The following is a 25385-nucleotide window of genomic DNA, read 5'->3' as shown; positions in this document are numbered from 1 at the left end:
ACACACGTGCACACTCATGTGTGCATGAATGTTAGTGTAAGAAAACCCATATACAAGCTATACATTCACCATGATTTCAACTAGGACACACACTTAGGCAAACATACAAAATGTCTTTTCTTCAAGACTGTCTTTGGGGTGCTAGGACTCCATGAGTTTTGGGTTCTTCATTTTTCTACGATCTCCAAATTGTGTGCAATGAGCATTTCGTGTACTCTACCGTGTACACTTGTACAAGTTTTCACACTTATTTTGGGGTCACATCATTTGTAAGTGCATGAAAGGGAGAGATGTGTAAAGTTACCAACAATGACATTTAAGTTTTAAAGACTGGTTAGTCAGCTGTAAGAGACTAAGCTAACTTACGAACGGCGGCAAGGAGGCCCTGTTTAATCCGTCATTTCACAGGTCTCTGCACGCTTTAGGCCTGTGTCACGTCTCCTCACTTGCTCCTCTGAGCTCAGTCTTTTCCCTTTCCCTTCCCGCTTCCTCCGTCCAGAGAAGAAAGGGAAAAACGCAAGCATCTTTTAAGTGTGGTTATATGGCTACACTAAATGTAAATGCACTAGCGCCACAGTCTGCCATTTGGAAAGTAGTCTAGGCTTCAGCAAGGCTAAAAGGGTTTAATTGCTATATTTCTGCTATTAAACGAAGATTAGAAATATCTTTTGAACATTCCCTTCACTTAGGTGGTGAGTTGAAACAGAGCTGAGAACTGACCTGTCTTATGCACAGAGAAAGCCTCCTGCACTGGCCTGTCAGGGAAGAATCCTGACCGGGGCTTCGAAACGGGAGCCTGAAGGTCAGGTGGTTACTCTGCGTCTGTACTACCCAGAGCAAAAACTAACGCAGGTTAGATTTCTACAACTCTAGAGAAGTATTACTCAGGAACACGGCATGCACTGGGAGCTTTAACTCCCTAACTTAAAAGGCTTCTGCCAAGGACGCTCTGTCAGACGCCAGTGAGCTCTGCCTTTGTGGACAGCAACCAGTACCTTGCTGAGGATGATCTCTGGGGCCAGGTACTCTGGGGTGCCACACAGTGTCCAAGTTCTGCCCTTCACTCTTTTGGCGAACCCGAAGTCTGTGACCTAGAAAAGCAAACAGGAGCAGGTAGAGTGATCACTTCACAGAGAACAGATTACCTATTCCTAAATTCCAGGATTAAAACGACATCCATGGGGAAAGAGAAGCATCAACGTGACTGACAGTAATTCATGCAGGCAACTATTTAGTGAATGAAGATCAGAACAGCAAAGCTAGAAACCCTCTCTCAAAACAGTAAACAAATGCAGGGTGCCAGGTGCCAGATGTAAGTAATTAAAAAGTGAAAATGGACAGTAATATGAAGTATGAAAATATCCCTCAAGTCCAGTGTGTCTCTGGCTATGGAGTGTATCACCAGGGACAGGCTCTGTGGGCGTGGCTCTGCCAGGTAAGCCGCTGAAAGCCACGCCCTGTGCTAGTGACAGACCTGGAGGGGACACAGCCACCAACGACAGTCTGCAGTTAGGTCCCACCCACACGTCTGAGTAGCAAAGGCGTGGACTCGGGGACCACACTGGCTGGTTAAAACGCTAATTCTAACACTCCTGGCCATGACTGGGTCTTACAGCTTTAAAATGGTGACAAGAAGACTATTGACAATTCACAGGGTCACTAACAGTAAAAGAGCAATACAGGTTGAGTATCTCTTTTCCAAAATACTTGGGACCAAAAGGGTTTGCGCTTTCCAGGTTTGTTTGTTTTTTAAATATTCCAAATGTACAGTGAGACCCTCGAGACAGAACACACACAAAAGTCCATGCTTCTTAGGCCCCTTATTGTCACCGCCGGGAGGAGCCCCAAAGACTGTCTTTAGCGCACATTCACTATGCCAGTGCCATGAGGTCACATGAAGTCTCTGAGGGACTTTTCCCTTCAGTGTCATATCAGCATCGGAATCTCTGTTATGCGGATGTTCTGATTGAGGGCTGTTCAGCCTGCACACACGGGGCTTCCCGGCATTCATCGCTACCCCGTGTTCAGCTATTACTGTAGCTTTTGCTGGAGTTGGACTCTAGGAGAAATACACAGGCTCCTCCTGATGTGCGTTTACTGCTCTGCAGAGGCAGAGCGATGAATTCAAAACTTTTTCCCTTGGACAACAAAACCTGACAGCTGAGGAGAAATGTGTGAAGCTGTCTCTCAGTGCTGCCCCAATACGTCCATGAAAAGTTCCAACCCTACCTGGATGTAACCCTGGTGGTCAATTAAGAGGTTCTCAGGCTTGAGATCTCTGTAGATGAGGTCCAGGGAGTGGAGGTACTCAAACGTTAGCACGATCTGAGCTGCGTAGAAGCGGGCATGGGGTTCACTGCAAAGGAGAATGGTTTTCTGTGAGATGGGTAACGACCGCTCACTGCTGTACTATACTCGAAATGCAATTGGAGTGAGGTGTCTGGGGTGAGATATTTTTCACTCAAATGCTGGTGAAGAACTCATCATTTTACAAATATCTACTGCCTTCAAATAACACTGCTGCACATTTATGGGACATACGTCCCTTATATAAGTGTAAATATAAGATGCACTCAGGACCGTACTTCATGCTGAGGAAAACATCATTTTAAAATGGTCATCTTGCTGCAAATTATCCCTGCCCACACTGTGAGAGAGTGATGCCATTATAATTACAGCTGGCTTGAGAAGGATGGAAAAGTAAATGTGCCCATTCCACAGTCTATAAGAGCCACCAGTACAGTTGCCAGTCCATAGGCTTAAAGAGTTTCATTGTACAGAGTCTCATTTGTAGTCATCTGAAGACGAAAACTGTCTCACCTACTCTGAAGTAGTTCAGGCTGCACAAATGGCTGACACACGCTCACCAGAGAAAAGGCATGATGGAAAGTGAGGGTAAGAGGGAGGTGCCTTGGTCCCGTCTCAACGAGATGATGGGACAGACTTAGTAGACTTCCTAGGGGAGGCCTCACCCTCTCCGAGGAGCAGATGGGAGATGAGGGGAAGTGGGGGAAATGGGAGGAAAGGAGGAGGAGGAGGGAGGAGCAACTGGGATTGGAACGTAAAAAATAAATTAAAAACTTAAAAGAAAGAAGAGTGTGCAACCCTACCTACACACACACACACACACACACAGAGTATGTTTGTAAAAACCAGGTGAGCTTCTTATATATAGGCCATGTATCTACAAACTGTTCTAATGTTGACATATTAGTGTAATTTTTCATGCCAAATCTTAGTATTATTTGAAAATGGTACACCAAATTTCTAGTTAATTTTCTAGTACATTCATTGAATGTTTGCCAATTTGCCTGTCTTTAATTAAGACTTTCAGATTTGTGTCTTTACTGAACAACCTCTACTGTTACTATGATTTTCCTCAGGGAATGATGCCAGGACGAGAAGTCTCTACAGAGCCTGATGCATGCTGCTCTTTCCACCATCAACACATCCCAGGTCCTTGCCTCGCTCAGTCAGGTGCTCCATCAACACTGGCTGGCCTCAGGAACGTGTTAACACACTTTCAGAGTGGTGTTTTATAACCCCCCTCCAGTTTCAGCCAGGTCCAAACACTGGAGTAGGTAATGGGAGACTCCTTCCTATTTGGGGGCATGTAACCTCAGAAGCTGTGAGAATTTATTTCATCTGGAAGCCCCTTTGTATTTTTTCTCCTCGTGTGTATGTATGAGACCTGCTTAGTATCCCGTTTATTGTTGATATAGGCTGATGTTGGTAGAAAAAACATGGAGAATATGTAGTTCTGCAGTCTACAACTTAAGGCAGCTTGAAGTGGAGACATGAGTGTAAATGAGGACTCGGTGACGGGCCAGACAGATGAAGTCACACTGAGCAATCACTTAGATCCTCAATGCAGAGTTCACACAGCGAATGTCAGAACTCTGCAAAGACCGCATCCCACTGACTTATTTCAGCCAACTTGCTTTCTTCACAGCTCTGTGTGGGGCGTTAAAGAAACAGATGTGGGTAGCTGCAAAGCAAAGGCATAAGCGGTTGCAGAAAAGGAGGCACCGTGTTTTAGGACAGGTTTGGGTGTGGCATTCCAGTGTAAGCATGGGATAGCTACAGGGGAACACTGGGGCTGCTTAGACACGGAGACAGGAAAGAGGTAAAAGGAAATTATCAAAAACAAATAAATAGAAACCAATTTTCATTACACAGTCTCCATACATAGTAGGCTCCCCTGACACTAAAGGTCGATAAATGAAATCTTTGCCTAGGCACCAGGCAAGTCAAATAGTGGAGACTGGTTGCCTATCTGTTATTCTCTTGAGATAACCCCTCTATGATCATCCTATTATGAGTCATCAGTCCCAGAGGAACCCACACTTTGGTTTAACTGAGACTCACCTTAGGTTTGAACTGAATTCTGAACACTGAGTGAAACTGGTTATGGTCTTAATTTTAGATTCATTTCTTGATTACTAATTTACAGCAGCAGCAGCAGCTATAAACCGTGTGCACAGATAAAACTACCAGAAAAGCTAAGAAGTGCTAGTGATAACCAGTATGTTGCAAACCCCCTAAATTGTGTACATATTTAGGAAGCTGATATTAACAAAGTCTTTAATTAAATTGTAAAAGACTTTATAATATAATCTCACCATGATCTAACTGTTATTTATTTATTTAGGTTTTTTGAGACAGTGTTTCTCCGTGCAGTCCTGGCTGTCCTGAGACTCACTCTGTAGACGTTTGGCCCTGAAATCACAGAGATCCACCTGCCTCTGCCTCCCAAGTGCTGTATCACTATTATTTTTACATCTCTTCCCTCATATTCACTTACATTCAGATTTCTAACATAAATGCTACTGCCATTAACTATCATAAATCACATAGCATATATTGTTATATGTCTCAAATACTATTATTTTCTCAATAAATGTTGCATTTTAAAATTTAATTTTTGTATTGTTTTGGAAATTCTTCAAGCCATCTCATAATATTTCCCAATGGCAGAAAATTTAAGTTGACTTCATTGCATTCTGGTTTGGATTTTAAAGCTCATATATGGCATGACCTCCTATTGATGTTTCTACCTAATACTTTCTATGGATAAAATAGGGGTTAATAAATTCCAGTGTATTCTGGATTAAAGTAAACACAAGCATGTGAAGATTCAAGGAAAGAAGCCAGGAGCAACAGTTACCTGAACCTTCCAATTCTTCTTAGATGAGAAAACATTTCACCCCCAGGAACATATTCCATAACCATGTATAAATTAGAATTATCCTATGAACAAATAACAAATAAGTACCAATTATAAAATCTGGGTAAAAAATATTTCAAGATAATACCATGTTAAATTAGAAAGGAAAGAGCCAAACCCGTTTGACAGATCAAAAATCCGAGGGGGAGAGATATTAATTTTCATTAATATCTCTGGCCTTCCCATACTCATTCCACCCCCTTAGCACTCCAGCCCCAAGAAGCCCAAGACTTTTGCCGTTCCTGCTCTTCCAGGGACAGGTAACGTCTGGAGAATCAAACACTGCAGCAATGACATACTAGCACAGCTTACGCAAAGGAATAACAAAGTTAGAAAACAATTTGGAACCGCTAATAAGAATATTTACATCTTAAGCTTTCAAGATGGATGGCTTTAATATTTTAAGTATATAAGGCTTTATTAGATTTAAAGAACAAAGGACTAAGCAAAAACAAAGGCTGCCCATGATTCAGCCGTGCAGAGATGCCAAGTTATCGTTCTGAAGAGCTGAGGAGGCTGGGATCGAAAGGCCAACCTTCCCCACTTCAGCTGAGTCATGAGCACTGCACAGAGGTGCCTCTCCCCGGTTGCAAAACAACAGCAAAGACCAAAACCATAAACGTCCAGAATATAAATTACGACATGAAGAAAACATCCAGGTCATAACAGGAAGGGTTTAAGTGATGTAGACAGTATGTCCGGCATCATCATTTACATGGAGTGTAAGACTGACCAGGAAGATGTCTGTTTCTGCATGACTGTAACGTCTGGTTTTGTGTTGCCTTCCATGAAAATCACACAGGTCATCATCAGCTGCCCCAGGGAGAAGCAGAGCTCCCCCAATGCCCCAGAGCCCCAGAACCCCCGAGCTGATGAGCAAAGCCAACACATTGCCACTCTCTAGTTTTGTCACTTCACGGGAAGTCTACCACTGTTTCATACATCCAAGGGCACATCTAGACAGCATTGCAACTAACCTTAAAAGAATACTCCAGGCGGACAAGAAACGGAAACTCCACAGCCTGTAGTATCCTTTTCTCATTCAAAGTGTGCTCTATTTGCTTCAACTTAACCACCTGCAAGGGAGAAACAGGTACACTTCAGTGTGTTTAAACCAACTTCAAAGACATCACCACTGTAAAGAGAAAGTCTTCCATATAATAATCCCAATGGATACGTAGAATAAAGAAAATAATCAACCAGAGTGCTAAGAGTCAACCGTTCACAGCCTAACAGAGAATCCAGCCTTGGTCTTTAGACGGTCAATATGTTTCAGCCGTGGTGATACAGGTTGCTTATCCCAACACGACTACCATAAGTTCAAGGCTAGCCTAAGCTACACAGTTTGAGACTGGCTCCCCCACCCTAAAGTCAGCTATAAATCAAGTTAAGAAAAAAACCTTAATGGAAACAAAATATAGACCTATAAGATTGCTTTAAAAGTCACTGTGTGAAAATACTTGCTCTTAATGACATCAAATCACCTCAGTAAACAGCAGGAAATTAAAGGTGAAGGAAAAGTCAAAAATTGAAAAAGTAAAACAGTAGGCAAAAATGAATAAGCTGTTCAAACCATACTTGAAGAAATACAGCTAAAATCTAAAAATTCAATTTACATAGGCGGAGGAGAATATGGGAGAAAGATGATCTTTCTACCAAACATTACTTGGGAGTCATCAAGCAGTCCTGACTGGCCTCGCAGCAGCAGCAGTTCAGAAGTGGTCCTCTGTTACTCTAACTTATCTGTGCTGAGTTTAAAGGACAGATGGACAAAGCCCCAAAACCACCCCCAAAGGAGGAAATACAGGAAGGCAAGCAAGAGCAGTGGTTTCACTTAGCTGCAGTTAAGGATAGCTCTTCTGAAAATTCGGTAAAGAATGTGTCAGAGAAAGCTTACATGTAAAATTATATTTACATGTGATAAGTATATTAGCTAAAACACATTGTGTGGAAGCACTGGCAGATCACCGGCTGGTTGTTTTAAGGAAAAGAGAGGAGGAGTTATTAATAAAAGAGACAGGCCGAACAGCAGCCCCTCTGCAGGAAATCCCAGTGTCCTCTTGTGCATCTGCTTTCAAGCTAGAGAAGCCGATAAGGAGCATGTACAGACAGCGTGAGGAGAGAGACTCCGGTGCTTTTTGGGAAACAATTATGATAGGTTAGGAAGTAGGAGGTATAAGCTGAACTCTGTCTTCATTTAATAAATGTCAGAAACTTTCAGATGAGTCAGAGAAATGCGATGGGCTAGTAAGAAAGCATTTGGTCAGGGAGGACGAAAAGTAGAAGTAAAAAGTCTGGGGTTTTGGGAATCATGGTGTTACTAAAGTCAACTGGGCATCCCAGAAGGAACTGGAAGAAAGGATCCTGAGGATAAGGTGTATTTTGAAGGGGAAAATAATGAAGAATAAGGCACAGAAATCAGATAAACCTCAGTCAACACATGGGCTTAACTCACCAGATGTTAGACACTGAAGAAATTGAGAGGTGGTTAGCTTAAAAGGAAGACCAATGTTACATACAATTGTGAAGATTCACTGATACAACAGGGACATATGTATTATGTGTATGCATATGTGCAAACACATGTATATATTTGCACATGTGTATGTATGTGTCTGCCTGTGACCATATGTATAATATCCTAGCAATATCTGACACGTTGTAGTAATGTGATCTCTTTCATCTTGGTATTGACTTTTTTCCCATTTGTACACAAAGGCTGGAGAAGCTAAGCTTACCTAGTTGAAGGATTGTATGAACTTACAGACAGAGTTATTATCGTCTGTTATTTTATTACTCACCTCAAGCAAATTAAACAAAAATAAGAATATAATATCTTTCATACTAATTTATTCCAAGATTCAGTAGTCTGCAGTAACAGAAACTACATCAAATTCTAGTTATTCTTCTGAAAAATATCCATTACCATGACTTATCCATGAGGTAGTCACTTTGGTATTTACTCAGTATGTTTCTAGAAGCTAAAAATATCTTTCCAAGTATTTTAAGATGGTAAGTACCACTATCTTCTCAATGTTTTTTAAGTGAAGCATTTTATAAATTCTTTAAGAAAGATGACATAATCTTAGAAGCTATCTTGAGAACGTTTAATAAACACTGTAAAGGCAGGCTTACAAATACAAGATGAAACTAACGTTTCTTGTCTTTTTGTTACCAGCAAGAGCAGGCAAATTGCTAACCCTCTTTAAGATCCATTAACCTCATCTACAGAATGAAGACAGGAATTAAAGGACCTGCAAAAGCTGCATGCTCAGACTATACAGCATAGGGACAGAAAGTCCAAGACGGTTGAGGTTGGTGGATAAGAATCTATGTGGGGGGGGGGGAGGGAGAGAGAAAGAGAGAGGTGAGAGCGTGTGTGTGATGAAAGTGTGTGGGGGGAGAGAGAGAGAGTGTGTGTGTGTGGTAAGAGAGTGTGTGTGGTGAGAGAGAGAATGTGTGTGGGGGTGAGAGAGAGAGAGAGAGAGAGAGAGAGAGAGAGAGAGTGGTGACAGAGAATGTGTGTGGTGAAACAGAGAGAGAGACAGAGAGAGAGAGAGAGAGAGAGAGAGAGAGAGAGAGAGTGTGTCAGCAGGTGCACCAGAGCCTAAAGCTTAGAGACAAGCAATCCTTCAAGAACATGGAGAAGCAAAATGAAACAGGAAAGGCACAAAAGGCGGCCCACAGAAGTAGGCGGGGTCAGGAGAATGCCATTTCCATGGGCTGGGGCAGGCCATGTGAGGGGAAAGGTCATCACAGTCACGTGCTTAAAAAAAGCCACACAAGAGCAGCCCATCCCAGTGGCGTGGGTGTGGCCATTGTGGTCCTTGACAAAGGACTGCAGAGAGCAGGGGAGCAGGGGATGGTAAGAACAGCTAGTCTGTGGGGTCAGAGTCAACAGGAAGTGAGTTAGGGAAACCATTGCCTCAAGAAGAGTGCTTAGAAAATCTGGGAGTGAGGGCAGCTGGCAAAGATGTTCAAATACATGTATGTGCCCGTATCTTTAACTTTAAAGGCACTTAAGCCATTATCTCCTTTTCATGAGAAAGATGAATCTGGTTTCCAGTAAAATGATGTTGGAGCAGTCGGGTGTGATGGTGCCCAACACATGTAGTAAGTCTTGACATTAAAATGTGGCTAATCAGAGTGTAAAACACACAATGGATATTGAAGACTTAGTATGAACCTCAGTTAAGCACTACACACTGAGCTATTAAATATATCAGATTTTAAAAGTAATTTCAATTGCTTTATATTTCTTAAAATGTGGCTATTAGGTAATGTTGAGCCACGAGGACAGCCTCTTTATATTACATGTAAAGGACCACGCTATCTTGCTACATCCTTCTCTGACATTATATCCATAGGACAGTTACTCCATCACATCCTCCTGACATTATATCCATAGGACAGTTACTCCATCACTGACATTATATCCATAGGACAGTTCCTCCATCACATCCTCCTGACATTATATCCATAGGACAGTTACTCCATCACATCCTCCTGACATTATACCCATAGGACAGTTCCTCCATCGCATCCTCCTGACATTACATCCATAGGACAGTTCCTCCATCACATCCTCCTCTGACATTATATCCATAGGACAGTTCCTCCATCACATCCGTCCTGACATTATATCCATAGGACAGTTCCTCCATCGCATCCGTCCTGACATTACATCCATAGGACAGTTACTCCATCACATCCTCCTCTGACATTATATCCATAGGACAGTTACTCCATCACATCCGTCCCCTGGCAGCTTCCCCATTTTGATGCCACCAGTTTCCTACCTGGATCCCAACAGACTAAGAAGCCAGTCTCTGTCAAGTGACACCTGAGTAATATAGCAATATTTACCCATGTCTGTCCCTAAATTGTTAGTGTACAGATTCTGTCTGTGCTAGCCAACACCTCTTACACTGCACCCACAAACGATGAACACAAACTTAGTGACGTTAGTTACTGTTCCATTTTAGTTCACAGCAGAAGCTTTCATGCTTGACATGACTGGGTTTGGTCCATTTAAAATACCAATTAAGTTTATGGAAGAACTGTAAAACCTGTATTCTACATAAAACAACTTTTAATTGTTTCTGTATCAATGTGATAAACTAGGACATCTGAAGTATTTAATACCTTAAATAGTGAGCATTTTTGTTTGTTTGCTTTCCTAGCTATCACTAACAATTTAGAGACAGACATGGGTATGTGCTATCATACACACAGCAGTGACATGTCCCCAAATATTAAACCCTCCATCACATAGTCACAATAAATAATACACATACAAACAGCAACCTCCAGGAATTTCTGAAGATGTCGATGGCAGCTTATACCGCTAACTGTTTTAAGGAAGAGCGAGCAGGGCACAAGGACACCCACCTTCTGCTTGTCTAAGATCTTCATGGCATAGTACTGTTCAGTGGCTTTATGCTTCACCAGCATGACTCTCCCAAAAGAACCCGTTCCAAGGGTTTTTTTCCTTTCAAAATCTTCAAGCCCAGCATTACTCTATACAAGTATTTAGGAAATAATAATGCAAAAAAACTTTAAAATTAGAAATTCCCACAGGACTACAATTATTACCAGTCCGTGTTATATAACCATAGTGAATAATTTAATTGTAGCTTATTCATGTTGAAATGATACACATACACTTTTCATATTTCAGGTTATTCAGTCTATATTCTCCTTTGAGTAACAAAAGTCCAATAGTAGAAAATAATTTTATAAAATGGAGTATAAAAGTACTGAAGGAAATAAAAGCCTTGGCTAAAACATTAATGGTCATATTTCAACTCCACTGTGAATTCCTAACACAGCTAATAAGCTATGTGTACATTTTAGGAATTACAAACCAAAGTCAAATGATGTATATGGTCACAGAATGCCTGTAAGCAGTTGTATAAAATGTAAACTGAGAAGTCAGTTTTCATGCTTCTGAGGAAAGTGGTGTTCTTTGCGTATTTGTATGTAGTTACAGAACTAGAAGACAGCCAAACAACCAGCCATCAGGCACAGAAGTAAGAGAGCCATAGAACGGCATAGCACCTGTAAAACTAGATAATAAATAGCCTTAGCACTTGGGAACAGCCAGAACTAGTCAACGTCCTCAGAACTGTGTAATCCCGGGCTTTCTCATTGGGGTCGTGATAACCTAGCATTACCTAAAATAGGAAGGAGCGGAGTCTTCATTCCCCAAAGAACCAGAGCTCAAGTCTCAGAACAATAATCGGATTCTTTCCCTTCTTGAATAGCTGTTTTGTTATAAGCAAACATCTTTGTTTGGCTTTGACTAATGCATAGAAGCAAAGAATTAGAGGCATCAATCCATTCAATGTGTTGCTGCCACAACAACAAGAAAATTACTGGGAACAAATTGTGTGCTACCAACAAGTAGTAATTGCTGACCCGTCTGTTTAATAGGTTTCATTATGAAGATACTCATGGAAACCTCAGAAAAATATTTTCAAGGCTCAATCTGCAGCGTGTAGCTTGAGCTGAACCCAGTATGGCATGGCTCTTCTAGACGTGACAGATTGGACCCCTGCAGGAGTGTGTCACAGGAATTTAGTCTCCACAGTAAAGCAAATGCTGCTTTAGAGATACATCCAAGTTTGTTGCGGCATCATCACAGAAGGAAAGCATTATTATAGTTCGCTTATAAAATTGCAGGACATTGGTTATTTCACACTTGTGGGAACTTTATCAAAAAAGAAAAGTCTTCATAATTCTGATTGAATTAACTTTGTGGTTTTATATCTAATTTTTGATCTTACTGCCTTGCAATGGTTAATATCGACACCTGTAAGCAGTGGGAACAAAAAGTGTGCAGCAGGACATCACTTTATGTTTGCTCATTGATTTTTTTCATGTAATAAAGAAATGCCTTCTCCTTTGCCCCTTTCTAGTACGTCACGTGACAACTTGTGTAACTGAAAATTCGTGCTTCAGAAAACACTGAGCTTCTATCACAGCGATTTGGAATTAGTATCAACATTTAACAACAGTCATGGTACACAGCGTGGTGGGAGAGAGCTTGCCTAGGATATGTGATGGGCTACATTCAATTCCCAGGACTGTGTCAAGAAACAAAGTAACAACAAACACATATCTGCCCTTTAGGGGTTCTGTGAGAAGCAGGTTGCTTCTTCAATGGCGGTATCTGTAAGATTGTCAAGTAATAAGCCGGGCGGTGGTGGCGCACGCCTTTAATCCCAGCACTCGGGAGGCAGAGGCAGGTGGATCTTTGTGCGTTCGAGGCCAGGCTGGACCGATAGCCTCCGAAACAATACAGAGAAACCCTGTCTCATAAAAACCAAAAAAAAAAAAAAAAAGATTGTCAAGTAATAAATGACACCACAGCATTAGGGTAGAATTCCTACCACAGACAGTATAATTTGCTTACTAATAACACTTAAAACTAAACTTTCTGGAGTAGCAATTTAAGTTAAGCAAGAACTGTGTATTACTTAACATAGGCATCTCCAGTCACAGAAAACAAACAGCTTCCTTACCGGGGGAGGGTTCTCCCATTTCCTCAGAAAGTCTTCTTTGGCTTTGGCTAGAAATTCTTTCACTGGAAAAAAAGAAAACAGATTGTGTCTGGTAAGAATGCTTATGTCATGGTAAAGAAGGCATGTGGTTCTATGGACATAAGTACCCTATGGCAGCAACTGCCACCGTGTGACATCAGCTACTACAAGGGTAAGTGTGCCCACCGCGTGACATCACAGGGAGCTACTGAGTGCCTCCAACTTCTAAGGGCCTCCAACATTGCTCAATAGGGACCACTCCAGTAACTTCAATAACAACAATGTCCCAGAAAACATATCTGAAAGTCATGTAGAAGATACCAGTCAAGGACAGAATCGTGACTATTAATAAGCTGGAAAGGGTATTATGAAGTCTGCAACACAAGCTGAGGATATTCACATGTCTTGGTCTATGGAGTTTCGAGAACATTGGCTGTGGTAAAGGACAGTCCCAGACAGAGGATTTGTGCATCAGAACCGTGGTCTCCATCAGCAGAGAGCAAAATAGAAACCACAGACTGACAGCTACAGGACCCACAAACCGATAAAAGCCAAATGGAACAAAACACCACTAACAACACAAACTACTTTAAAAACTAGCTTTGAACTTGTAGTGAAAATTAAACTGAATGTCTAATTGAAAATTTACATTAAAATAAAGCCAAACAAAAGCTGCTGTTAACATAATGGCTAATAACAGCTGTATTTGTATGGAGCTGTGGTTTATGTTGTTAGATTTGTTAAGGAAAGATGAGTCATTTCAGAGCGTGCCCTGGTTACACACTCCTCCTACAATTCACTATCAAGGGCTTCTGTTCTTAAAACAAATTTCCATGTTTTAGAAACAAATAATGGTAAACATGTTTTAGAATTTTGATACATTTGTATATTTTGTGTGAAAAGTCAAAATACAATTGGATTACACAAGATCTCTTTACTATTTCTCTTTTATTCACCATACTCCTGACATTTCCCTGTCTGGCTCTATGGAAGAGCAATGGATAGAGAGTAGGACTGGAAGCCACAGAAATGGTCAGATGCTGGGGAAGACTTCAGAAATAATGGATGGCTTGGACTAAAGTCACAAGTATGCTAGACATGGTCGATCAGGTCTATAATGCCAGCATGGCGAAGGCTGGGGCAGGTGCACTGTGGTATGTTCAGAACAGCCTGGGCTACACAGTGAGTCCCAGGCAAATCTAGTCTACAGGGAGAAGGCTCTGTCTCAAGCACACAAGCAACAACAAAACTACCATAACAAAAACCAAAATAGAACAAAAAAGAGGTCTGAAATCAACAGTGGGAACCCAATTTATTATTTTTCACTTTTTTCTACATTTGGCCCAGAACAAACCAAAATGGCGCTTGGCATTCTGTTTTGCCATCTCAATAAGAGGATGACATCCGTCAATGGTAGACACTTGTTTTAAAAGAACACATACATTTCTGGGAATATCACTTTCCTACTTTCTAAGAACTGTATTATACAGTATTTCTAAAACATCTATTTTTTTTAAAAAGTGAGCCAATTAACTTTCAAAGTTAGGATCCTCATGTACTACAACAGTAAATGAACGAATTCAATCTAGGACTGGAAAAGTCAAGAGGTTTTAGATCATGGTTTTGGATTATAGCATGATCTTTGGAAAGCAAGTATACTGGTTGTAGCTGAAGAAGGTTGGTTTGTTTTGTCTGAGCTCCAGATCTCCAACCCAGGAGCACATAACTGGCAGGAGCTCTACTAATGAGGTTCATCCTAGGCTCAAGAAAGCTGGTCTTTATAAGCAAGTTTTTTTTTGTTTTGTTTTTGCATAGAATAGTGATGTCTGCACATGCCCATGACTTGGAAATGATGACTGGAAGTTAAATTCAAAACAAAATATGTTGGAACACACAACTGTGGCTTCTGAGAAACTACACTTAGTGATTCTGAAAATACATCTTCAGTTTCTCCTGAAAAATATTTTAGTTCTCATTTATAGATAGAACTTGTGCAAGTTATCGTGTATGAGATGCCTGGAGAAAGAGAGGCCCTGGACTGTCCTGCTGCAGCTCCTGTCATGACAACAGTGAGCAGATTTGAAGGAAAAGAAAAGCAACTGGTCAGCGGGAGAAGTAGGGGTATGTGACAAAGCTCACAGCTCAAAGACAACTTCTCCTTTCTTGGTGACAAGCTATGAGAAAGATTTCTGATGCGCTTCAGTGTGCCTCATTAATCTAATCTTTGAAATATTCTCAGCACTCATCAGTATTCTGAGTTCACTGACAAGTCACACTGAGGGAAGCCAACAGCTCAGAAAAGTTTTATGGGAAAACCATTACCAGTATGTACAATATGCACTGATAAAAATATCAAGTTTCAGTAACTTTAAACATATAAAGGCATTTCCCTTTAGAATTAAGGATGCATTAGCTATAACATCATTAAATAATACCATGAAGAAGACTGTTCCTGAAACATGATTTTGTCATATACAATATGTACAAACATGGAATCTCTAGGATGCATGTGCACTATTTAGATACTAAGACAAATATAATCAGATCTCAATAAAATAGCTGTAATATATGTATATGTATACATATATATAAATGAAATATTTTATATATTTAAACAACAGACAATACAGAACCACATGTATTTGCCATGGATTTTATTATTTTCAGATATGGATGGATTTAACTCCTAACTGCTTATCCATATGTGTTGTGATTTAAGAAGAGTGTCACAAGGGATAAAGATGTCATGCGACAGGGTTCAAGCAGTTTGTTTTGTTTTTTAACAAGGAAAGGGATCATAAAAAAAGGGAAAGGAGGGTTAGGGTGATGGCACATGCCTTTAATCCCAGCACTCGGGAGGAAGAGGCAGGCGGATGTTTGTGAGTTCGAGACCAGAGACCAGCCTGGTCTACAGAGCTAGTTCCAGGACAGCCTCCAAAGTCACAGAGAAACCCTGTCTTGAAAAAACAAAACAACAAGAAAGGAGCAGCAGGAGAAAGGAAAGAGGGGGAGAGCGGGGAGGGGAGAGAGACAGAGAAACAGAGAAAGACAGAGAAGAAGAGAAAGAAAGAGAGGAGGATGGGAGGTGGGCAGGGTCCTTTTAAAAGGGAGCACAGTGAATGTGCACAGGTGTTGCTCTTAGAGGCTGCCGCTGAGGGCGAATCCTGTCAGAACCCCAAAGACAGCCCAGTACAGATGCCTCAATACTAGCAATAGGTATTTTCAAAATTGCTACCCACTGACACGTTACTAAGTAACAAGATGAGAGGTAGGGAAGACAGGCAGACTCACACAGTGTACCTCATTCAATTCAATGTGTTACACAGCAAACACTGTGAGGCTCTCAAGTCTCAGTTTTCTTCTGTTCTAATACATAATCCATACAGACATTAACCTGTTGAGCCAGTGCGATAGGCTGACAGTTCTGGGAACCTGACACATAACAGCAATAGAGCTCTAGCTGTGTGGTCACGGAAGCAAAGTCTCAGAGTGTCTAACAACCACTCTTGGGAATAACACTTCAAGGTAGCGTTTGCTGCAGGGTTATTTTGCTCTGTATTGCTTAATAATGGAGCAAACCATGTACAAAAGAGGGTACACCAAAAATTCCATTTATTCATTTACAATTTTAGTTATTATCCAAATGACATGATTTTCTCTTCAGTTGTTGCCATTTCAAGAGTCTATCAAGTTGCAGTCTAGAGGAGAATAGCAAAGGAATCTATATGTTCACCCAGGGTTTGTTCTCATTACTCACCTATCCAAGAGATGAAGAAAGGTGCAACAAGGGACAGGTCTCACTCATTCCCACAAATACAAAAAAAATACTCATTTCTTATCACTCTTTCTCCCTCATCCTGGTGTTTTTGTATATTACTTGAAAATAAGATTAAAGCTCATTTTAAACAGGAAATTTAACTAAAACCTCAAGTATGGCATAATTTTAGCCATGCAATTCATGTAGCTCTACAACGAACAAGAATGTTTCAAGGGTGACACTTAACAAATTCACAAGGCGTTGTTAGATGAACTTGATAGATGCTTATCTATCATGACACATAGTGAGTCACACTGTGCCAAGGTCTAACTGTTAGATGCTATCATGAGCATCTCATGTGCAGAGTGTGTAGACTTACACTGAAAACGCAACCGCACTGCTACTGATGTTGAGCTCTACAGTCTCTAAGGAGATGCATCTCATCCCCCATCACACCGTGAAAGGAATGCCTTCAGTCCAAGTACATTAGAAAACAGAACCAATAGACTACAAACTTCCTGGGTCAAATGTCCAACTACAGTACTAATCCTTTCATTCAAAATTATAACACTGTATCTTCTCAAAAACATCCATCAACCTGGATAATCCTAAGTGACACACATTCACATGTCTTCTGTCTTCAACTACAACCTTCTGCTTCATGGTATTATATTTATTATCTGCAAAATATCATACAAAGACTGTAATACCTGTAAGATGGTCTTACAAAAATCCAAATAAATTAAACAAATCATCTCCATTACAAAAATATTTTATTAAGTCAAAATAATAAAATCAAACTATGAGAATAATAAAAATTTACAAACAACTGAACAGAAAGTTTTAAAGTAAACACTTATTTTATTAAAAAAAAAGAGTTGCCTACCAGATATGTCTGAAGAAGAGGAAGCTTGTGTACAAGAAACAAAATAAATGATGATTAAAATACACTCACAAAGTAGCAATGTTAGTATAAAGTCACTTAAATACATTTTCTAGAATATTTGTAGAAATAAAATGCTAATATAAAGCTCATTTATTTGACTGCATATATTCAAATAATATCCTTTAAAGTATCAAGAAATAAAATAACAACTACTGTTTGATACCAAAATTTGTTTCTTGATAATTTTCCTTAAAATTACAAGTGGTAGCTGGGCATGGTGATGTACTTCTTTGATCGCAGCATTTGGGAAGCAGAGGCAGGCAGATCTTTGTGAGTTCAAGGCTGGCCTGGTCTACAAAGCTAGTTTCAGGACAGTCAGAACTGTTCTACAGAGAAACCCTGTCTTGAAAATAATAAACAAAAGTGCTGTTAGAGTTGGCAACAGGTTCCTGGACAGTTGGTGAAGCACATGGGGACTGACGCACCACCTGCATTGGATCTCCAAGGATAAAGCGAAGGGTAGGAGAGCAGACATGTCACGCTGAGGTGATCTTGTACAAAAGGCATGAATTCATTGGTCCAAACGCAGTCTTTGGGAGAAAACGGAGAATGAAGCAAGGAGCATTCTGTCTGCAGTGAGAAACGGGAAAGATGGCCACCCCCACTGCTTTCCTACACCACTGCACAGTTAGCTAAAATAACAGTGAGACAAGGAAAGTCTAAGGAGCATTCTTTCTGCAGTGAGAAACAGGAAAGATGGCCACCCCCACTGCTTCCCTAGACCACTGCACTGTTAGCTAAAATAACAGTGAGACAAGGAAAGTCTAAGACCAGAACTGTCATTATTCATCGGCAATGTACGGTTGTCCATACAGAAAATTCAGGAAGCTCTACCACGTGATCTTAGAATGCACAAGCGGGCAAGACTGCTGAACACACCATCATTCTGTAAACCTCTACACAGTGAGGACTGAATTCAGGATTTCTCCTTTATTCTTGGGAAGTCTTTGTATCGGACTGAACATTTGAAGTTTAGGTTTGTGTTGTTTTGAGAGCGCCTCGTTCTGTGCCCACGGCTAGACTGCTGTGTGCTATGCCTCAAATGGGCTTGAACACAGGGCAGTCCTCCTGTGTCAGGCCCCTGCAACCCAGTGCTGGGATTACAGACACACACTCCCATGCTTGGCTTGAGTAAACGCGAAGTTTCGTCTCTGCTTTAAAAACCGTCCCAATTCTTCAAACTGAATTACCTGGCCCAGCTTAAACACAAAGGGAGGTGCTTAGTCAGACCATGTGATATGCCATGCTTTGTTCACTCCCATGGGAGGCCTGGCCCTTTCTGGACAGAAGCAGAGGAGTGGATTGAGGGGGTGCAGAGGGATGGATAGGAGGAGAGCAGGGAAGGGAAACCAGTTGGGGCATAAGGACTAAATAAAAGACGCAGCTCCTCCCTGTACCTGCATTTGCCTCATGCCTGCCCTCACCTCTGCGCTCTGCACCCAGGCTGTGCGCTCACAAACGCCTGTTTGCTCTTAACCTCAACACTTCACAATCGATGCTAAAGCAGCTCACATTCTACTTTCGCTACACGCCAAAAATTCCAACATACAGTTGGACTTTAAGTTATAAATTACTTCTCATCCCAGGAGTTATTGGAATTTTGTAAATCTATAAATAAACACATTTGTGTTTGTGAAGGAGCCTTTATTGACTGAACTCAAGTACTCCATGCCCAAGACTGTAAGTAAACAAACAAATAAAATCTCATGTCTTTGGAATTTGTTGAATATGCTTAATTATGCAATAGATTTTATAAGCATTTTTATATTTGTTTATTTTGTGATTACTAGGTCAATTTTGTTTTATGCATTTTGAGACTCAGGTATTTGTAGTTTTCATTTCTCCTTGTCATGGATGTTAAATGGTGACCCACATAATGGCTCTAATCTCTGAGATATTGCTATGTGCCCAGACCCTCACAAATGTGGGTGTTCTGTTCTAGGGTGGTGAATAAAAGCTTGAATGATACATTATCTGCAGGAAACACGGAGGGCTTGTCCGAGCAGAGACTCTGCACTGGTTTCTGCTGATATCAGTGTGTTACCAGCCTGGCTCTGTCCCAGCAGCGTGTTGTATTAGCAGCTCCTTAGACCACAAAATTGATATACATTAATCCTGAAGCCTGCTGATGACTTCCCAGAAGAGGCATCCCACAGGACTGAGCACACACACACACACACACACACACCTCACTCCTGACCCAGGCACAGGACTGAACACACACACCTCACTCCTGACCCAGGCACAGGACTGAGCACACACACACCTCACTCCTGACCCAGACACAGGACTGAGCACACACACCTCACTCCTGACCCAGGCACAGGACTGAGCACACACACACCTCACTCCTGACCCAGACACAGGACTGAGCACACACACCTCACTCCTGACCCAGGCACAGGACTGAGCACACACACACCTCACTCCTGACCCAGGCACAGGACTGAGCACACACACACCTCACTCCTGACCCAGACACAGGACTGAGCACACACACCTCACTCCTCACTCCTGACCCAGGCACAGGACTGAGCACACACACACCTCACTCCTGACCCAGACACAGGACTGAGCACACACCCCTCACTCCTGACCCAGGCACAGGACTGAGCACTCACACCTCACTCCTCACTCCTGACCCAGGCACTCAAGCCTAGAGACGTGGGCAGGGCTGGCTTCCCTAACCCACACTGCATTGGGAAGATCTTTCCAGGACTGCATTGGGAAGATCTTTCCAGGGTCCTGATCGCAGAAGCCCAGGCTGCAGGATGGAATGACTTGGCTTCTCTTTGAGAGGACACCTAGCAGGAAAGTCCTCAGCTGGCCTAGTGGGGCACACCTAAAATTCCTGCACCCAGGGGGCGGACCTCTGTGAGCTTGAGGATGGCTTGGACCACATAGTGAGTTCCAGGGCAGCCAGACATACCTAATGAGACTCTGTCTCACTACCCCTTCCCCCACCCCACCCCCCAAAAAAGAAGAAAAAGGAGGAAAGGCCTTTGGACAGCATAGTCTGAAAATCTACAGCTCATTGCCATTTCCCACCTGTTTTCTACACCCTGCGAATTTCTTCTAATTCTTGTAAGTTAGAATTTACTTCAGCATTCTAAGGCACTGGATCTTCATTTTGTTTCTCCCTCTCTCTTAGAAGGAGCTCTAAGTTATATGGCCTCCAGTTCTAGGGTTTGTTTTGTTTGTTTTTCCTCATTGGAAAGGTTTCACATGAGATTTTAAAAGGTAAAGAGACCTAGATACTTAGGGATTGATTTGTTTCTCTTAAAATTCAAAACTGCCACCAGAAAGGACATGGTGTCTACCTCTTTGTTACTTCTGACAAAGCACAATGGCTCCTGATTGGCAGGCTCAGGCTTCTCTTGAAGACGTCTTCTCAAGTGCTAGGTGCGTATAGTGGTGGTGGTGCATGCTGGAGGTCCCTGGCCCCAAAGCAAAACCCTTGTTTTCTTCATTAATTAAAACAAACAACAGCAACAACAAAACTGCTCTATTGTTACTATTGTCCTGTGTGAGAACCGCTCAATGAATTCGTAGAATGGCCTGCTTTTACACACGGTGGTGTTCACTTGGTAGACTTTCCTTCTGTTCTCTGAGACAGGCTCTCATTTTGCTGCGCCAGTTGCTGTTCTGTATATTCTGAGGCAGCGTCTGGCTGTAGAGCCAAGAACAGCCTCAAACTCCTGCATCGAGGTTGCAGATTGCACCTGGCTCCCAATCTCATAATTTCACATATTTATATTTATTTGTGGGGTATATTGCGTGGTGCATGTTCCCAGCCCCACCGTATCTATCACTCTGAGACAGTCACTCTGAACCACAAGGAAGCTGTTTTGGCTATAATGGCTGGCCAGCTGTCTCCACCCTCAGTGTTGGGGTTTCGGGCTCATGAAGCCATCCCGAACTGTTACGTGGGTCCTGGGATCCAAGCTCACTCAAGCTTGCACAAAGTCTCTTGCCCATGAAGCCACCTCCCCTCCCTGCACATTGAAATTTTTATCTTGCTCATTTCCTTCATATCCGGGAAGGACTTGCCAGGCTAGTGTATTTACTTTCTGACTGTGACCACGTGCGGGATCGCTGACCTGGAGCAGCCGGCTGGCTGCCTCACAAGCTCTAGGTGTGTGTGGTGTTTACAGCCTTCCCTTATCCCGGTGGGCTTCATTACTCCTCCTGGTTTTCAGCCCAGTCTTCCGCTGTCTTCTTACAGACTCACTTTATTTATGAATGTGTACGCAAGTGTCCATGTGTATGTGTGAACTTACCTACACTAAGTGGGCTTCGGGAGCTGGAGTCATAGGTGATCATATGCTCCCTGGTGCGGGTGCTGGGACTTGAACTCAGGTACTTATGACTGAACAGCAAAGGGTCATAACTGCAGAGCCATCTCTCCAGCCCTCTAGGTTTACTTGATTTCCTCTGTCCTATTCGTATTCACTTGAAATGCTGATTAGTCCAGATGTTCTCCATGGTTGTTTTCTTTTTTAAATAAGTATTTCTAAATGTAAGTTCATCCTTTCCTCTTGAAGGCTCCGGTTTTATTCTTTAATCATGTATAGCCCCTTTTACAGGCTCCACATTGTTTTGCTTCTTTCTCCACAACCAATGGGAAGTTTTTAAAATCTTCACACATGACCTAAAATAAGGTAGCTGATTTTTCTTTTGACCTCTCACCTCCTATTGTAGGTGCTATTAGAATTAAGTACTTAGATTTTTGTCATTATTTAAAAAAAACGGCACTCTCAGTGGTTGCAGGAGCTGGAGAGACAGCTCAGGAGTTAAGAGGAGCAGCTGCTCTTGCAGAGGACTCAGCTTCAGGTCTCAGCACCACGTGGAGCTCACAACCACCTCAAACTCCAGTTCCAGAGGGCCCATGCTTCCTTCTGTCTCTGGCCACTGTATGCATGGAGCGCACATACATAAGGCAAAACAGTCATACAACAATACAAAGGAAATGTGTAAGCATTCAGGACGACAGGGCACTTGTTGGCATTGGTGTTAGGCCCATCAAGGGAGAGTCCCGTTGTACCAGGAAAACAAAGGCCATCTTTTCGATTTGCAATGACCTAATGAATTATTGGCTGTCCCAGCAGAGCTGACTGAACGCAAAAGCAAAGGGTAGCCTTTCCCACAAGCCTCACCCTGGGAAGTCAGTAAGGGTGAATGGTTGTTTCACTTTCTTGAAGGCAAGCAATCCAGAGCCAAACAGACTGTTGAGGGCAGCCATCCTCTGGTCTAGTTCATTTCTAGGAAAACGCCCTTCCTCAACTGGAGGACTGCTGTGTGGCTTTCTCAACATTTTGCTTGTTTTCAATCAAACATAAGAAAAGGAAATTAACCAGCTGCTTATTCTTGTTCAGGTCTGCAGCATTTCTGGGAGCCAGAGAAGATCACGTTTTCTTCTTCAGATTCATCCTCAATTACACTCCTTCTAAGCAGGCTCCCCTAGAACCTTTCTAAATTGGCACCCAGAATTTGTGCATATTTACAGTGCCCCATATGATGTTTCTATGGATACACTGTGAAATGTGCAAGTCAGCGTGAGCATATTTGTTTCCCCTATGCCTTATTTTTGCAGTGAGAACATAAGAAATCTTCTCCCATTGAACTAGCAGAATGCAGAATCATCACCTCTCGCCACCCTGCGTGAACAGAACTATCCTTGCTTCCCTTTCCAGCTGGGACCAGGCACCTGTTGACTACCGCTTCTGCACGCCACCCTCTCCTGCTCCTCACGTAGGATTTTCAGGCAGTGACGCAGGTTCTGTTGAAAGACATGTGAGCCAGGAGTGCACGGTAACTGAATGCGTACGATGACTGAGCTCCATCCTGCACAAGCAGCACAGAAACCTAGGCTACATGCTGTGCTGACAGCACATCAAACACAGAGAAAATGAAAGCCATTTGATCTTAGAGAGATTTCAGGCTCCTTCACCAGTCCCAGTGCCGGTCCTTGTAAAGCTTAGTTCCACCTTTGCCTTGGAACTCAGCTGCTCAGCAATCTGAGAACACCTGTGTCTGCGTGTGCTTCTGCCTGTCTGAGTAGGCTGCTATGGCTTCTAGTCAAAGGGCCTTGTGGAACCCAACAGAATTTTGGGAGAACTCCTGTACAAAACTTGCTTAATAAGAGAAAAATCTTCACAAATGAAGACCACTTAGAAGGGGCAGTAAAGACTCTTTTTACATTTACAGGAAGTTTTTAAATCTAGAAAGATGGAAGAGTAGAAGAATAGAATTTAGCTTCATCATTTTTGTTTTGTGTTTCAAGATGGACATGTGAACACTGTGACTGCTGTATTTTCTGAAACAGCTCACACAGCTGACATTGCTCACTGGCAATATTACTTGGACATTCACTTAGCCTTCTTACTTGGCTTCCTTGCTTCACTTGGGATACTGGAAAAACTGTTAGAAGCATACGTATGGCCAAAGGAAGGCTTTCACCTAGGAACTATAGATGTAGTGGTCAGGAATTCATAGATAAATATGTATATATGTATTTTCTTTTTAATAAAATACTGTTATACATCATACATATGCTTGAAAGGTACAGAAACGTCACCTTCAGAGTTTGTATGGAGGTCCTGAAAGCTATGGCAATTCTCACGATTTCTACAAGGATTATAAATATGGAAGATCACCAGGCGGTGGTGGCGCATGCCTTTAATCCCAGCACTTGGGAGGCAGAGGCAGGCGGATCTCTGTGAGTTCGAGGCCAGGCTGGACCGACAGCCTCCAAAACAATACAGAGAAACCCTGTCACGTAAAACCAAAAAAATAATAAATAAATAAATAAATAAATAAATAAATAAATAAATATGGAAGATCATTACTCATACATGTTGCACAAGCCTTGAAGGAAGGCTGTGGATATCTCCTGGCCTGCTGAGAAGTTTAGTCTTTACTTCAGTGGCAATTACAGAATCTCAACTTTCACAATGGATTAAGAAAAGGACTTATTTCAATTTATAATTTGAAATAAGTGTGGAAAGTCATCTGAAGAGACAGCAAACTGGGAGCCTGGGAGTCAGAAAATGGTGCTGAGCAGAGAAAGAATAACAGCTCCAAAGGCGTTCCCAGTAATACCAAGTCTGGAGAAGACTCCTGATGGACAATTAATACAGCCAAATGATCAATACACAACTGAGCTGAGAAGTTATAAATAACCCAAGATTCTGGCCTTCGTAATACCGAGTCTGGAGAAGACTCCTGATGGACAATTAATACAGCCAAATGACCAATACACAGCTGAGCTGACCAGTTATAAATAACCTCCATTGCCCATATGAACTGTGGGTCATTGTCAGAAGTGTGGACCCAAGACGAAGGACAGACAGATGTCAAGGGAGAGAAAGAAAACTGACTCTTGAAATGGATGCTTCAGGTATGACTGAGGCGTGGGCATGGGTGAGATCACCCAGAAAATGCAGCACTGAGAGGGCCTGAGACAGACTTCCAGAGACGAGTATCTAATTATGAGGATGTAGAAAGGGATGGCGCTACAGCAATTTCCACAAACATACTCTGTGTGTGAGTACCACACACATAAACATGACATTGCCATTTCAGACTCACATAAAAAGGCCTAATATTTGATTGTTTTTACTAATGAAGCCACATTCTCTTGTCATTTTCCATATTTTGAAATGGCTAGAGCATTCAGTCACAGCATATATGAAATTATTTGAGATTGAACATTCTTGAAAAAAACCAACATCTATTTGCTACTGCTACACTTGGTGTGGCAAAAAAGGCTATAAAGGAAGGCAACTATGACCAAGTGCATGATCTACTGTCTTTAATCTATAGCTTTCTTGAGAGAAAACTAACACAAGCAAGAAACAGTAATGCCTTCAGCTAAGCACATCAGACTGTAAGATACCCACAACACTACAG

General features: G+C 42.0%; 1 protein-coding gene across 7 annotated transcripts in view; it reads right to left on the bottom strand.

Annotated features, from left to right (window-relative positions):
- Positions 1-25385, bottom strand: part of Prkacb (protein kinase cAMP-activated catalytic subunit beta) — a 93946-nt gene that overhangs the window by 18396 nt on the left and 50165 nt on the right. For 4 of the 7 annotated variants that reach the window (XM_040751618.1, XM_040751617.1, XM_040751621.1 and 1 more), the window contains exons 2-7: positions 12754-12815; positions 10619-10747; positions 6205-6303; positions 5168-5250; positions 2230-2356; positions 996-1091 (exon numbers count right to left, since the gene is read on the bottom strand). In XM_040751618.1, coding sequence (XP_040607552.1) covers positions 996-1091; positions 2230-2356; positions 5168-5250; positions 6205-6303; positions 10619-10747; positions 12754-12815 — 596 coding nt within the window. Of the gene's footprint in view, positions 1-995; positions 1092-2229; positions 2357-5167; positions 5251-6204; positions 6304-10618; positions 10748-12753; positions 12816-17414; positions 17439-25385 lie in introns of all 7 variants that reach the window. The other 3 variants (XM_040751623.1, XM_040751619.1, XM_040751620.1) reach the window with 1 other exon arrangement.

Source organism: Mesocricetus auratus, unplaced genomic scaffold (assembly GCF_017639785.1).
Source record: "Mesocricetus auratus isolate SY011 unplaced genomic scaffold, BCM_Maur_2.0 Super-Scaffold_100009, whole genome shotgun sequence".
NCBI classification, from domain to species: Eukaryota; Metazoa; Chordata; class Mammalia; order Rodentia; family Cricetidae; genus Mesocricetus; species Mesocricetus auratus.
Note: the sequence above shows the minus strand (reverse complement) of the source record. Positions and strands in the feature narration are given on the sequence as shown.